The sequence below is a fragment of the Pundamilia nyererei genome, unplaced genomic scaffold (assembly GCF_000239375.1).
Source record: "Pundamilia nyererei isolate P.nyererei 1_Seehausen unplaced genomic scaffold, PunNye1.0 scaffold00153, whole genome shotgun sequence".
NCBI classification, from domain to species: Eukaryota; Metazoa; Chordata; class Actinopteri; order Cichliformes; family Cichlidae; genus Pundamilia; species Pundamilia nyererei.
The window spans coordinates 285,505-302,563 of NW_005187554.1; the positions used below are offsets into that span (position 1 = coordinate 285,505).

General features: G+C 37.5%; 1 protein-coding gene across 3 annotated transcripts in view; it reads left to right on the top strand.

The window, feature by feature from the left end:
* Nucleotides 1-17,059, top strand: part of LOC102196389 (BMP/retinoic acid-inducible neural-specific protein 3-like) — a 62,888-nt gene that overhangs the window by 20,534 nt on the left and 25,295 nt on the right. For all 3 annotated transcript variants that reach the window (XM_005745056.1, XM_005745058.1, XM_005745057.1), the window contains 2 exons: nt 5,811-6,001; nt 7,532-7,716. In XM_005745056.1, the coding sequence (XP_005745113.1) occupies nt 5,811-6,001; nt 7,532-7,716 (376 nt within the window). The remainder of the gene's footprint in view (nt 1-5,810; nt 6,002-7,531; nt 7,717-17,059) is intronic.

Below are 17,059 nucleotides of genomic sequence, written 5' to 3' on the forward strand. Positions count from 1 at the left end.
ATTTAATTGTTCTTCTGGTGGGTGGAAATGAAAATGCACTGTAGCTCACTAGAATTAACTTGAAAGAGACACCAAAAGAGCCGTAGACCCGTAGAAGCTGTGAGGATTATTCATGCCAACCTAACTTACAGACACAGAATAATTTTAAATAAATTATATTATAAAAACAAACAGTCAAAGGAAAAAATAAACCCCTGTATAATAAATCTGTTTTTGCAAAACGTGCACATGTGCGTAAATGGCAGTGGTTCAGATTCAAGTGTCATTAGTCTCAGTACTGTATACAGATCAAGGGCAGAGGTTTGTGTTATTAATCAATTACATGATGCATTCACACAATGTTGATCAAGTGTGACTGTGTTGCAGTTTGTAAATGAGCCAAAGACACGTTCAGCCTAATTGATCAACATCAGCTGATGTGCATTATTCCGACTTGGTTTTGTATGATTACTGATGTATCATCACCATGATATATTTCTTATGCATTTTTTTAAATAAAATGTGTATGAGGATTTTGACTCGAGGTCTGAATCCTTGACGTAATACATTTTTAAATGATGTAGTCTTTCTACCTGTCTTTAGGGACGTGCCTTTTACTACAGTTTTATTCTAAACAGGCTGTACTGGTTTTTACAAAGACCAGAATCTCTGGGAACAAATTTGTACCTTAATATAAAAAGAAAAACTTGTGTGTATGTTGTTGTTTCTACATCTTCTTCAGTCATACACTTAGAAACGGCCTGTCAGTAATATGGTTCTTCTCTCATCTACTACTCTGCTACTGGCTACTTAGAGCTTTGCTTATCTCACATCTGCACCTAGGCACAAGTAGAACATCAGCAGGTTTAAACCCAGAACTTTCTTGCTGTGAGGTGATTGTGCTAACATTGCACCACCTTGCTTGAGGTTTACACGACAAATACAGAATGAAACCTGAAGCCAAAAATGACTTAGATGCATTTTAATTCACTTAAAAGAATCAGCAAAACCTTAAAAATCTAAGAATAAAATTAACATTTTACTATTTAAAAATTTTTTTTCTAAACATAGTCTGTCTCCTGATACTGCAGCTTAAAATCTGAAGCAGATGGTGTGATTATATATACATATACATTTCATATATAGATGTAGCATTTTGGGCACCTGTAAAGGACAGATAGATATCTTGAGGGCCAGTAATTTTCAGATTGAATAAAAACAACAAAGAGATCGAAAAAAGGAAAATCCTCCAATCCTACTGCTGCTTTAAACTGATTCACAACAAAGTACACTTTCATGTTTTTAAACTGCATATTTTTAATGAATATTTTAAAATATTTAATTTCCTTGCAGTAATTCCCACATTAACGTATCTTGGGGGAAGATCAGAAGAAGCAGACACTCCCTTGGTGTGCTCAGTGACATAGTGAACCGACTGAAGTGTGCATTGCTTTGCTTGTTGCCATATTTCAACTGTATCAGCACGCTCGATTCATTCTGTGGTTTGTTATATTGGACAATAAGACGCCCTCAGGCAGTCCATACTGAGTGATGTATCTGAGACATCTGGTGATGGCTCTGATCATGACCTGTGTCGCTCTCCACCTATTGGTTCACACAGCACTCCAGCTTGCTCAGAGGGGGGTGTGACAGGTAGAAGCGCAGGAAGCCCCTGCTGCACAGAGCTGTGGGTAAAATAAGCCTACCTATTATGTGTGTGTGTGTGTGTGTGATAGGGTATTCCAGTTACTCAACTCCAGTCTCACTGAGAAGAGTAAGGGGTGAAATAAACTTGCACTCTTCCATGAAATGCAAGATCTCTTTGTGCGTCTACGTGCAAAACGGTGAGATTGATTTGCAGTCTTCGTCAACAAACGTGTGCATGTGTGTGCAGACACTGTTATTCTGCAGCTTAGCTGTGACGCCGTTCGAAAATGTCCATCAGCGAGCAGGATAGCGAGGCAGTGTGCCGATCACGGCACCGCTCTCCTTCTTTCTCTCTCCATTGCTCCCTCCTTCAGATGGCCCCAGCGGATGGAAAGAAACACTAATGGCCGCTCGTTATAGAGAAACACCGACATGAAACAGGACTTAATGAGCTGTTTTCTGTTTTGTATTTTTCTCAGGGGGTCATTGTTATTGGTGGAAAATTGATTGGCAGCAAGCCCGCACCCATGGGGACTATGCGATGTTCTGGGCGATAGCAAAGTTGTTGCAGCAAGGGCAGCTTTGTTCAGATGTTTGAAGCTGCAGGGTGTGTGAATGCACGTGCATTTATCTTTGCATTTTGAAGCTGGCATGTGTCTGTGGAATGTAGGGAGTATGTACTCGAGTATTCGAGAGGGAGGTGATAAATCCCAGTTTTCACTGGGTTCTTTGTAAGGACATTTCAAGCTGTGAAGAAATCTACAGCAAAAATAGTTTTTTGAATGGTTGATAGATTACTTCTTATATATATCACATAAGATGGTAGCTCAGGTATGTGGAAGTTGTCAGTATTATCCTGTTATCTTTTATCTCTTGTGAAATCCTCTGAAAGATACTAAAGCTTCAGTTACAACACAGATTACATCTTCCTGAAAGAAATACCTAGCAAAGCAGTGTATAACAACAGAATGCTATTTAACCTTCAACAGAGACCTACAAAGAATAGACACTAGAGCCCGACAGATTTATCAGTAGGTCAGTATTATCATTTATTATTAGCTATTTGTCATTCTGTCAGTATCCACATTTATAAAGGCAGATAAGGAAGAGATGGGAGAAACACCCTTCAACCTTCAACCATGTGAGTGGTGCATAGTTTCCCAATCAGAGGGCACGCTACAACTTTCCTGTTGGCAACACACGTACTGGCAAGCTACAAAGACGACAATCAGCTAATCCCAGCAGAGCTGAGTAAAAAAATAACTACACTGACCATATGTTTATGTTTTATGTGCCTGAAAGAAGAAAATGATAAAGATACAGGAATATTGTTTTCAGTTTTCAGGAATATTCAAATCTCAAATTCAACTTTTATTTGCCACATACACAATCATACAGAGTACAACATGCAGTGAAATGCTTAACGCTGTGCAATTTCCGACCAGATACAAGTATAAAATAAAGTTAAAAATCAAAAATTAAAAAGGTGTGAAAATCAACAGTGTGCAGATCAGTGAACAGGTACATCGAAGTACATTATTTTGTTATTAAGTGCATGTACAGTTTTGTGAATATTGGATCTAATCAACACACAAACCAGGGCATGGACACATTTGTGAAAATGACAGTTAGGGAAACATATAAAGTAGAGTTTGTAACAAAAAACTCTACTTTACTGCAGTACATGACCTACATCTCAACATTGGCTTTAATATTGTGGGCAATAAAGAAGGCTTCTGCATCTCGGAAAAGTAGTAAAACAATATGAAGCTTAATAAGTTAGGTCACCACTGGTAGACTGCATTTATTTGTTTGTTTGTTTATTCATATACTTATTTGTTCATTTACTAATTAAAAATCTTCTGGAGTTTATGAGTGTTTGTTTAATGACAGTGGTATATTAGTCTGGTGACCTACAGCATTTAGGTTTTCGGATATTGTCATATTGATAAAGACTTAAAATGCAATATAGTATGCAATTATGGTCCCCACTTAATTGAAGGTAAGCATGGAAACTGGTGGGCACCTTTTCAGTGGTTAAGATTTTGTGGAAATTGTAATTTAAAATAATATATAATGCGAAAGAACTGACATGAGGTGCTGCTGTGTTAGAGCATCTTGCACAGTGAACCATTACACAATCAATTTTAAAAAAGGGATAATGTTGGACACAATTAAATACTGTATAGATGTTTTTCAGTACTCTCTGCTGAGTAACAGCAACAAATGAAAATAAATAGTTAGCTTTTTCTCATCATTCTGGTATTTAAAAATATGTTTAAAAATAGAGTATTAAAAAAAATTTAAATATGGAATGAAAAGAGCAACCCCCCCCCCCCCAAAAAAAAAAACAAAAAACAAAAAAAAAACCCTCTTGATTCTTTTGCTTTGATGTAGTTACTTATCTTTTTTTTTCTTGTTTGTTTGTTTGGTTTTCGCTTTGTTTTATTATTTGCTTCGAGCCCTGTGTACAGGAGCTGCATGCAAAAAGATATTTTGTGAAAAGGGTTGGCACAATAAGCAAATGCTTCAGCCAATACCTTTTGATTAGCCTTGTCTCATGCTTTCTTGCTTTGTGGTAGATCTTTGTTCTGTTTTCACTGAGATATTTGAATGCTAATCAATAAAAAATCAAATCAAATCAAATCAAAATCAAAATTTCTGGTAATATTTGTTGACGATTTAAATCTTAGATGATCTGTCTGGGTTTCATGTAATACATATCTATACATACATATTTATAGATGTAAAAGTTGACCAGGCTCTGCAGTGAATTTAAAAGTTCAAATTTAAAATGAAAACAAAAACAAAATGCTCAGTTTTTTGAACCGATGGTGTGTAACCAATGGTGTGGACTTTTGCCTCGCAAAGCCTATGCTGACTTACTTTTTGAAACTTTGGACATTATGAGTAATAACAATTGTAGCAGTTTATGCGTAAAAGAAGGACAAGCAATAAAGGTTCATTGTTTTAAAATTATTTCCCAGAACTTGATTTACTTTAATCAACTCCTCGTAAGTAATAAACGAATCCCTAAACATATGTTTTGGAAAAAGGCAAAAAAGACCTATCTGGAAACATTTAGATAGTTTTTGATGTCTTCCAGTGAGAACATTTAATGTTTTTGTTCCCTGATTGCTAACACTTTGGAGATATATTCAATAAAACAATATATTCATATTCTGATTGCCTACGATTAAAGCAAGGGTTTAGGTTGGGGTTGTTGCAAATGGAGAAATCAGATCTCAGAAGGTTAAAGTTCATTTGGTTTTGTAATACATCTTTGAGGAGACATGTTATGCTTGTGTTGCAGCCATTCTTTGATATAACAGGTTATATTTTACCCTAACGCCTCGAGCAAATTTCCCAAAAGCCAAGTCAACTACCCAATATGACTGAAAGGTCTTAGATTTCTCCCCTGCTAGTTTGCGGGAAGAACCTTATTTATTACCAGCTGTATTTGAATAGCACTAATCTATGCATCAAGCCGCAGCACTCAGTCTGCACTTGGTAGATAAAGGCAGCTGGCATACTCCAAGGCGAGGCTGAATATCAATCGGCTACAGATGAAGCCTGTTCTCTCCAAAAGAGGTCCTAAAAGCAGCAAGACTCCACGCATGATTACAGACTGTCCAGCGACAGCTCCTCAAACAGTGACTGGAGATGTGAAAAGATTGCTCTATTATTTAAAATTGGTGGAAAAACACAATATTTTTTACACCATGGTGCAAAGCAATTCTGTGAGCCGGAGGTAGGAACAGCATGAGATCATTCATCTTTTAAAGAGTGGCACACATGATTCACTTAGAGGTTATGCATACATCACATTTTATGCCCAGCAAGGAACAGTTCTGAATATGGGCCTCATTGTGAGGAGTAAGCTGTGTCCTGCCTGCTTTAAAATGGCAAGGGACCCTATTTTCATTTCTTTGCAACTACTGTTCAGATCAATGTGGTAGATTTAGTCTTTGCATTGTGTGTCTAGAGGAAATGTCCCAAAACAGCCAAAACAGAGATTCTTCTCACATATTGAAGGCAAAGGAAAGACTAATCAAGACCTTATTATGGAGGAGTCCATATAACATTTGGCTTCAGCTGGACTGTTTTCAAGCGAGCTTGAATGCAACATTCATGTTGTTGTTTTCCTTTGCTTACAGTGAGCATGTGTTTGTGTGAAATTGCAGGGAGTTTGGCCGATGGAAGGTGAACAGCTTGGCCCTGGAGAGACAAGAGAACAATGGCTTTTCCTTGCCTCTGGACCCCGAGTTCCTCCAGACCATTAGGCAGCTGGGCAGGAGGCCCAGTCTTAGCGCCATCACAGACAACATTATCAGGAAATACGGGACCCACTTCCTGCTCTCTGCTACACTGGGAGGTAAATAAAGAACACAGCTTGTGGTTATCTTTGCTTTTACTGACTTGTCTTAAAACGTGAATAACAAGGTGATGTTTTAGGAAGCCAGATGAACACAGCCTTTTTTACACAACAAGAAATTTTAACCCTCTGATGTCAAAGTCATCACAGGTGTCAACCATAACTCTGTCCCTACCCTAACACTAATCTTAGCCCAGTCACCACTGGTGACGACTTGGACCACAGAGAGTTAAAGAAACTTTTTCAGGATCTTTACAAGTATTTCAGCTTGAGACCCAGAGTGAATTTGACAGAGTGGGAAAAAAGCCTCATGTTTTGCTTGTCTGTTGAGACTTTGGAGCGTTTTCACTTCCCTTTCATCTTTAAAATTCTCTCCTCTACTTCAAAACCCAAATAAAAAATGCTAAAGGGACTTTCATTTTTTTATTTAGTTTCACAGTTTTATTGCTGTAACTTGTGTTCCAACTACTATTCTATTGAAAAGAACCAAGTACATATGCAGGCACAGTGTCTCTGTCTGCCTATTCTTGTTGCTTTTGATTTTAGTCTGTCAAATAAGTAAATTGCCATCAAGGGTAATCTTCAGAATAAGAGTAAACCTCTAGCAGCAGGGAGTCTGTCAGTTAAACATGTTTAATGCTCAAAAGCTTTTTGTTTTGCACACGTTCAACTACTCTAAATATTTAAGTTAATTTTGGCCAAGAATGTGGAATCATTTGTATGTTTTTTAAACGCAGATTTTCTGACTCAACATGTAAAATCTGTCTTTGAAACTGTCAGTAGATCATCTGTTTCCATAACAATAGATCTAAGTTAGCCTGAGTGCTGTAATCTGCAGCAAAGCCCCCAGCTATCTGGTGTTCAATCACCTCCCAGCTGCTCTGTTTGGCTCTTTTCATCTTTTGTCTCTTGTGCATAAACTCTGAATACCAACAGTATTCAAATAGATTGGAGAGACAATCTTGCACATTATTGGTTACAAACAAAAGGAAAGAAAATACAGCTGCACGCCAAAGATAACACGCAGCATTACCTTTAGCCTGTGCTAGTAGTGCTCTGTAAAAATATTGTAATATATAAAGTTATGCTGGCTAACAAAAAGTATTGTGTTTTGCAACCTCTGTACAAAAAAATTTGCAATGCTGATTTTTGAACTGCACGTCCTTCAGTGCCTATGTCCAGTTTTTATTGCATCGAAGTCTTCTTAATTTCCCTGTTTGTTTGTTTCCTGGCACATTCCCACCACTTTTAGATCAGCGCAATGGTGGGGAATTTTTTTAGCAGGATCAATTGTGGAAAACTTATGTAGCTTTTATCTGAAAAAATAATAACTAATAAGACTTCTACAAATCTCAATTTGTGCAACACAGCAATAGAGTCATCACTAAATTAGGGTGTAGTAACAAGGGCTGTTTGTTCTCTTAGCAGGTTTCCATCTTTATGAGTTTAATGTAAAGAGTATGATGATGTTCGCACGGAGGAGTCATAAATAATCAATCTGTATGTGTCACTGCGTCTGCGTTTTTGCAGGGGAAGAGTCATTAATGATATTTGTGGACAAGCGAAAGTTGAGTCGAACATCAGAAGCGAGTGAATCAAATGGCACAGCTGTGACGCTGGAAGCTCTGCACCAGCTGGCCGCCTCCTACTTCATTGACAGGGAGAGCACCCTGCACAAGCTGCACCACATCCAGATCGCCTCCACCGCCATCAAGGTAAAGTCAGCTTCTCTTTGGGCTTGAGTCACACATAATAACGGAATCACATTATTTGCCAATCGTTTAAATGGCTCCCTTTGTTATAGCATTCCATCTATGAACGCAGCCATTCATTGAGTCATTGTTCCAATTTGCTTGGATGCTGCTTCACTGGATAAACATAATTATTGTATTTTTCAAAACATAGCAAAGTGGTCTTGATTAGCCCCCTCACTAAAGAATTAATTCAATCACAGCCAGTATGGTGTATTTCAGTGGTAACCATACAATCAGCAGATTTGGCTAATTTTAACAAGTGGAGCTTGTGTCAACAGTCAGTGATTGCTTTTGCTTTTTTTATTGTTTTATTTTATTCTCCAAATGTATTTAGTATGCACACGTTCAACAACTATATTTGTACCTGCATATTAAGAGCCCATTGATATGCTTTCCACTGGTTGAATAGTACGCAAATTGATAAGAGGTCATCGTGGGATTGTTACCTTTTTACATTTATTCATTCAGGTGAACTATAAAGGGAGTCCAACTACCCCATCAAATGCTGTATATGTTTTCTTTAATAATACACATTATTACAAAAAAGGTTTTTATTTCCAAACGTTACTTTCTTATTAAAAGATAGCGTCACTGATTTGGCTGTGTGTGTACTCATGATGCTGCAAGCATAATTATTCTTGCTCTCCTTTTAGAGAGTAGCTATTGGACTAAATCAAGAAAAGCCCATCCAGTAGTCAGTACTTGCCAAGTCCTAACCACTTACTACCACTTACTTTATGCAGTTTACAGTCTGTGAAAGGACCTTGATGAGCAACTGTGCACTGCTTCAAATGCAAAATAGAAATATTAAAATATTTTTAAGCCCTTAGTTGAGGGAATTAGAACTATGTAAGGACAGGGAACCTCCGTGTTAAATGACAGCTATTTTTCTTACCATTTTTAATTAATGAACCATTAGGACTAAATGCACTTAAGACCTTACCTAATGTTCTTGCCAAAAATCCACCGGCAGCCATTAGTGAGGCAACCTCTTTATTGCTTAATAGTTTTACTTACAAAACTGTTGGGCAAAATGTGTATTATAACAGTGGTTGCCAAGCTTTCATTTTATTTTATGGAATTCATTTTATAATTATTATTTTTTATACTAACATAAGCTTCCTCAGGGCTTATAAGTATAATTATTATATATAAGCCATAATAGACGTGCTCTATTATGTCAGGTTGAGTGTATTTAATATATTTATTTTTCTTCTTCTCTATAGAAGGCACAATTGTACCAGAATATTTTAGATACTTTTTTTTTCCATTTGCCTTTTTTTCCTTGAAGTATTCATTTTTTGTGATTGTAAGCCAAGCACAAATTATATTGGCTTACCGTCGTTAAATAATTAAAGAATAATCTTTAATTCTTATAAATGATTTTATTTTTTATTTAGTAATGTAGGAGACTATTCCTACAACCCTGTGTCACACCAATGATAATACATGTTAAATCTTGAATGGCTTGTAAAAATGTAATTAAAAACCCAACGACCTGGGGCTGAAAATGAAGCCACTATAAAGATTCAAATACTGTAATTCCTTAAATAATCACTTGAGGCTACTTTCAAAAGTGAGTCAATCCCCGTGGACGTCCATATTAAAATGGCTTTACAAGAGGAAAAAAATGTTTACAGTCTGTTAAAGTTTATAACCCTAATTTGAGATCCCGTCTTCCTTCTCTCACCCCAACTGGTCACAGCAGATGGCCCCGCCCCTCCCTGAGCCTGGTTCTGCTGGAAGTTTCTTCCTGTTAAAAGGGAGTTTTTCCTTCTCACTGTTGCCAAAGTGCTTGCTCATAGTGGGTCATATGATTGGTGGGTTTTTCTCTGTATGTATTATTGTAGGGTCTACCTTACAATATAAAGCGCCTTGAGGCAACTGTTGTTGTGATTTGGCGCTATATAAATAAAATTGAATTGAAAAATTGGTATAAAAAATGATAGTTTGCCTCATACTTATAATGGTAGCTAATTACTGACGCATGTAGCTGTAGCTTCTGGATATAGGCATTTTTAATACTCAAGTTTTGGTCTTCAAACTTCGACTATTTTCATATGTTACTTGTTATCACTAATTAGCAATTAAGTTTGTAATACACCCATACGCATTTATAGGCAACTTGTTTACTAAGCTAGGTGGTGCTAGCTGAGAACTCAGCACTCCACCTTCTCATCCAAACATGTTATATTGGGCTCCACAAAGCCAATGTGGCATCTGTAGCACTGAATGTTGTGTTATGTGATTACATCTTTTATATATAGTCTCTGGTATTTAAAAAGTTGTTTGTAGAAAAAAATAACTCTGAAACATCAAACACAATATTTATTTTATTAAAAGAAACTATAATGTTTGAAAGCTGACAAACTGAATAATCTTCTTAATATTATTTAGCTGAGAAATTAGAAAAAAAATATCAGTTTCCTTGCAAGTATTGCATTGTTGTGTTGGCTTTGATGTGACATTTGAGTAAACATGCACATTCAATGAGCAACCAAGAGAAGACATGAAGCGAGCAATACTGTTTACTTCCCTTCTCACTTTAATGTGTGTATTCACAAGCTTACATATGAGGCGGCATTCTGAGCATATCTACATAGGCTTATGTAGGCTTATCAACCTACATCTTTTACAGCTTAATACCTCCAGGGTGTGTTCATACATCACTCTGTCAGTTGTTATCAAGCAGAATGAATTGAATAGGCTGGGTTTGTCCTTCACTTAAAATTCTCTGTTTTCAGAGGAATCTGTTACTTCACGTGGCTTTAATGTGTTTACGCCTACCTTTGGTAAACCACAGATTAACATCTAAGAATGTGGGTAACAATAACAATGTGTAAAAACACCAGTCTGAGACACGGTCAGCTTCTTCATTCTGTTTGTCATGTGATTACACCTGCTTCTGCAGTGATAGTTTTGAGATTGGATCTGCTAAAAAACAGAGATACCTGACCTGACTAATAAATCAATGTTTGCCGCTTATAGATCTTTGATGTTTTCCTGCAGTGCCACTGACTAAGAAATGAGCTTTATGTGAGAGCATGTCTTGAATGTTTTGAAGATGTGTTGAGCTGAAAATGAGGAGGCAATCTAAAATTACCTGATATTATTTAAAATGAGATCACATTAGATAACAGAGGACATATAAGGAACGACGCCAAATTGAGAATTAGTACACAGTAAAATATGTGAATCAAAATAAATAGTAAAAACTATTGCAAGGTAACTTTACAAAATGATATTCATCAGTAAATGGATCTGATTGTGGTGTCATAAAATATAAGAGCGCATTACAAACCTACTGAAAAAGTACCAGTTTTACAAAAACATGTGGAAATGTAGTTGTTATAAAAATTCTGTTTAATTTAAGAATACATACAAGCCTGATGTGCAACCCAGTATCACGACAAAACATGTAAAAGGCACGCCTGTTCACCGTATCTATGTCACACTTCACTCCTCCAAAGTGTGAAAAGACACATGCAGAAGCTGCAGTAACAGCAGAAAAGCATTTAAACAGACATTATTAACACGTTTACATACATCATTTCTGACGATTAAGGGCTGAATGTGAAATGACTGAAATGTATCCTATAGGTTTTCTTGTTCACTTGCCTTTAAATATTTTATGGTAATGCAGCTTCTGCATGTGTGTCCATTACACATTTTGGCACAATATTGGGTTGTGATGTGTCCGAATTGGTGTCTTTGTAACTACTGTCTAAGACCGAAGTGAGAGCTGGTGTCTTGCAGGTTTTGGATGTGTCTTTGAATCAACACAGCTGATTTAAATGGCTAAATAACTTCTTCCATATGTCTTGAAGTTCTCCAGAGGCCTGGTAATGAACTAATCGTTTGATTCAGGTGTGTTGTCCCCAGTGTTGGGTAAGTTACTTTAAATTAGTAACTTAGTTACATTACTAGATACTTCTATCAAAAGTAACTCAGTTACTTCAAGTTACTCGTTAGTTTCAGAGTAACTAGTTACTAGGGAAAGTAACTTTGGTTTTACTCAGAATTCTCTTGTTAATGTGTTGCTTCCGTAACTGGATACCCAGCAAGATTGCCAACTTGCCACAAGTGCACTGTGCCACCTACCAATAGAAAGGAAAAAATAATGTGCACATTTCCACGAGAGAAATCTCACGCCTGATTCTATCCTAGCCTGCTTTTTACATCCAACACAAAAACTGCAGTCGTGGTGCTTTCGATTGTACTCAGAACTCGGAAATTCTGCCTTCTGAACAGGAAGATGTAGGTAACACCAGACTGCAGATGAGCTGCATACAGAGCTGGACTGGGACCATTATAGGAAAAATCATAAAGCCTTTGAATGAAAATAAACACTGTTGTGACAGTGATGTACACTGTTCTGATGGTATATATGTATCAATCTATCAATTGTTTGTTGCAAGACTCAGATAATTATTTTTTTTAAAAGTGAGACATTTTAAATGAGAATAAGAAAGTATTTCCTTGTGCCCCCCTTTCCCTTTTAATGCCCTACATGGACCCTTGGCAACACTTTGCTAGATCTGCCCCTGCACAGTTACCAGCTGTCAGCTACTTAGAAAAGGATCCTGGTGTTATTTGTCTCTCAGAAACAGTTCATAACTTCCCTTCAACTCATTCATGTCACCTAAAAGGTAAACCTGTTTCTCCATCACAGCTCTGATGATTCAGTAAGGACATCTCCTGGTTTCATCTTCATGTTTCCCTCTCACCACATAACCAAACCATATCATGACCAGCAGGTTTACAGCTGTGGCTCCAGCAAACATCAGCTGATACTAGAAATTAATATTAAATAAATTCTAACAACAGCTGATCAAGCTTAAACGTGCTGCTGTTGTTTACCGTGACATCTGCTGGTTTCCTCTTTCTGGCGCAAAGTGGGCGATAAATAAACAAGAGAGAAAAGCCGATCAGCTGATCATTGATCAGTTTCATGATTGAAGGAGAGAAGAAGAGGCAGCTGCAGCATAAAGAGAATAAATCCAGCTTTGTGGTCTTTTTCATTGTAGCTGAAGTCTGGGACAAACTGTGTTCCTTTTCACCTCAATACGAAACGCGTAATATTTTCTCTGAATACGAGACGATTCCGTTTTTTACAGGACGTTGGCAACTCTAATAATTGACCTTATGAACAAAATAAAGTTCAACATCAGTAACATAGCACCCACCCAGCTGTATAGAAACTCCGTCATGCTAGCTAGCACGCAGTACGAAAAAGTCAGCATAACAAAAATAAACTCCACCTAAACTTGGTTCATATCTGACCCAGATGGACTGCAGGTTATAACTTCTTACCTGAAGTTCAGTTCACCTGACACTCTCGGACCAGCGGCCGCTTCGGGTCTCTCCTCTTGCCTCCCTTTTCCTTCATCCACCTGCTAGCTTCCAACACTTGCTAATGTTATTGAATCTGTGGAAACTCCGCGATAGCCACCACATGAAGTAACGAATAACGAGCCTATCTAAATCCCAGTAACAAGTAACGCGTTCCCGGTTTTGGCATAATAACTAGTTACCGTGCTCGTTACCACAATAATAACGTAGTTACTGTAACGCGTTACTTAATAACGCGTTAGTCCCAACACTGGTTGTCCCAGGGTGAGATCTAAAACCTGCAGGACACCAGCACTTGAGGCCTGGAGTTCCCCAACCCTACACACTGAAGGTTCCAGAGTTAGTACTAGCATATTTGTTTGGTAATTAATAATGAATTTCATAATCTTAGAAAGTGTTACCCTATCTGTGGTCGTTTGCCTTCATAAGAGCTTTTTAGATACTAACGTCCTCTGACCACAACTTTATTGGCATTTACAGCATGGACACATGTTAGGGATCAGTAGGAAAAAAGATTTACAGAATGTGCAGGTGGTAATTATGTGGTAATTTAACTATGTCCATGTCTTCAATGGAAAGGACTGCCAGACTGCAACATATAAAAAACGATGTCACTTCACAGTATTTTGTATTAAACTGCCTTTTTTTAAAAAAAATTATGAACCGATTGTGGTGGAATCTGAATCATTGCAGCCCACTTTTTTACCTACTGAAATAATCTATTATGATAAAGACAGCCCTTTTTGAAGAAGCCAAGCATGAACAATCCAAAATTACTAGACAGGGTAAACAGGGCCTGTTCGAAAAAATAAGTAGTAATTATGTGTGCAAGTTTTTTTTTTAACAGTAACTTCACAAAGTTACGAAGTCATCCACATACATTGCTAAATGAGGCAACAGTGTTTGTAGGAAAAACCAAACCATTATTAACCCTCTTATAAAAGGAATGTTAGGTGAAGTGGATAAGCATGTAGTTAGTGTGAATAAAAACCCTTGGTTGATGGGTGATTTTAGAACTGTGACATGTCTGAAAAGATCACCATATACAAATGTTAATGGGTGTGCTGTGTCTTTACATTGAAAGTTATCACTGAGAGAGAAAGAAGCAACAGAAGTTGTCTTACTTTGTTCTCTCAAACAGTTCACAGCCTCTGTGTGGGTGCAGCTGCTGTGAGAGAGAAAGAGAGAGCAGAAGCTACATCAGCTATAGATTTTTCACTGAGTATGAAAAAGATAATTCTGGAAGACAAAGTTGCTAATTAGCACAACAATGAGGTGAACGGAAGCGTAATGATCACTGCTGAGCGTGAGCAAGATGTATTGTGCCCCAGTTGAAATTGCTGAAATTTTTCATATTAAACATCAAATTATTATCTAAATTCCTACATTGAAAACTGAATACCGTCCAAATCACAAATAAACAGCATCTATAAACTAATATTAAACAGGTTTGAGCAAACATGGTCAGGGCTTTGTTCACTTTGGAAAAAAAAAATAGAACTTGACTGTCCGGTCTGTTTCCTTGTGTAGCTGCAGTAACAAAGAAAAAAAAAAAGCCAAACTGCCTGCTTTTTTTCCTCAGATGCAGCCTATTCTTCATTGACTTGTCCTTAGTGATGCCCCACTACGCAGTCCATCAGAGATAAAACTGTACATTCTCTAAAGTGAATTGGCAAGAGGACGTTGAGCTGATTTGGCAGCCACCACTGAACCAAAGTGCTGCTAAAAACCCCTCTGATTGAGATGAATAGAGAAAAAGCCCTCTAGGGTACGTTTGTTTGTGAGGCATTTTCAGGTGACTGATGTAAAATATTCACAGCATCACCAGCCTTTAATTTCAAACATGGATTTTTACCTCACCCAAATGAAGACGAATGCCAAAACAAAGCTGCCTTTAAGAAGAGCATTGGTCCCCTGGTTTTAAGAGATAACATATTTAAATGGTGGAAACGCTTGGCCTGAAGGCCTGTAGGACTGAGCGAAGCAGCTCTGGAAAATAATCAAAGACGGGAAAAATGAGATAGGAGTGCAAAAAAGAAAAAAATGGCTCTGCTGTTACATAGTGTGATGAATCAGCCCTTCCATTTCAGTAATTTCCTTTGAGAGCTGCCGTCATTTGTCAAACATTTTGCGGTACGAGTTAAGGTGTCATATGCGGGTGAGTGGAAGAGATGAGACGAGGACAGAAAAGCCTTATTTAGAGGGCCTTTTAGCCCAGGATCCAAGTACACAGGAAAAGTTGCAATAGTCATCCTACTTACCTTTTATTTGCTGCACCAGCTCGTCCACATTGAAGATTCATTAAACTAAGCTTGTGAGGGGAATATCACTGACAGGAAGGAGAAGTGATAAGGATTGCTTGACCCAATCTGCTGTGCCTGCCTTAGCTGTTCAGCCATTACACTCAGTTTGTCCAAGTTAAGGAGCGCACAAATAAAGTTTGAGCATCTGAAGATTAGCAGATAACTGCTGCTGAGCAACAATTTCAGAGCACAGGGCTTCCAAAGTTTGAGGCTGTTTTGATGCGATGATAAAGAAAACCAAATGAAAAAAGACAAAGTACTTTGTCATCGTGAGCATGGATGAATAATTCATTATGGACAGATCTTTTTTTTCATGGCCATTATTCAGAAAGGAAGATAAATGCTCTTCTTTTTAGCTCTTAACCATGGTCTTCACCAAATTTTAACACAAGTTCCCTTCCTTGATATGTTGTAGACGAAGAAGCTGATTATGGCAAAGCTGAAATCTGACTTTAGATGTCAAGAAGAAGCTGGGAGATCTCTTCTCCCAGCTTCCTCTTTTTCATGTGCTGTAGGTTAACAGAGGTGAGGCCCGAGGAGCTAAAACAACACAGAGTCAAATTCGCTCCCTCGCCCCTCTTCCACTACTTACAGTAAAAAAGCATAGCTTAGTGAACATAAAAGCACATTGAGTATTAAATTGCACTTTCTGCTACCAGAGGTCCCCCTCTGTCCCCCCGTGCCTTTTTTCCCCCATTCCAAAAGCCACACAATAATCACATTCTGATGCTATTTGCTTCCTCCTCCTCTTTTTTCTTGCTTATACTTTATAAGCTTATCCCCCCCTTTGGTTGACATTAGAGTGTAAGCCAGTGCAACAAAGTGGTCTTAAACATGCACGGAAATCCTCAAAGACTGAATAAACAGGCGGAAACGTATCTCAGATGCAAATGTGGATTTGCACATCCACTACGCCGTGGTGATTAAGGGAACAGCAATTCTTGAAGGTGCAGAGAATGAGGCAATTTTGAGATGAGCGATGAATTTTTTTTTAAACATGAAACATTAATGTCATCTTGTACTTTTTTTCTCCAGCAAGCAGAAAGTGCAGCCATTCAAAGTCCATTGTTGCTCAAACATCTGACAACACAAGCTCACTAAGTGACATTTTATGCTGTTTTGTGGAATTATTCATATGAGAGATTTGCAGCAGTGATGAATGTTCATCAGTAAAATGCTCCTAACTTGTATTATAATAATATTAAAGCCACATTTTTAAATAATGAATGTGCCTCAGAGCCATCTGTATCAGTGGTACATGTTAAAGGGCTAAGTGATATTTTGCCCTGCCAAGGCTTCACACTAGTAACACACAGGCTATCATCCATTTACTTGCCTGGCAAGACACTTCATAATCTGATTCAGAGAAGACAGGTATCTTAACAGCCAACTTGTGGCGTAATTACCTTTTATCAAGGTAATTACAAATTAAATTTTATTTAATTTGTAATTACCTTTTATCAAGGTAATTACAAATTAAATTTTATTTAATTTGTTAGCTTCAGTTCATCTACAATTAAATCAAACAAAACTGTATCTCTAATGATTTCTTGTCAGTCAGTTGTCAGAAAGAAAATATTTCTTAGTAAGTCTGTGAAAAATCAAGTGCATTCCAGTTAGGATGAACTGTTTTTTTTAACAATATATAT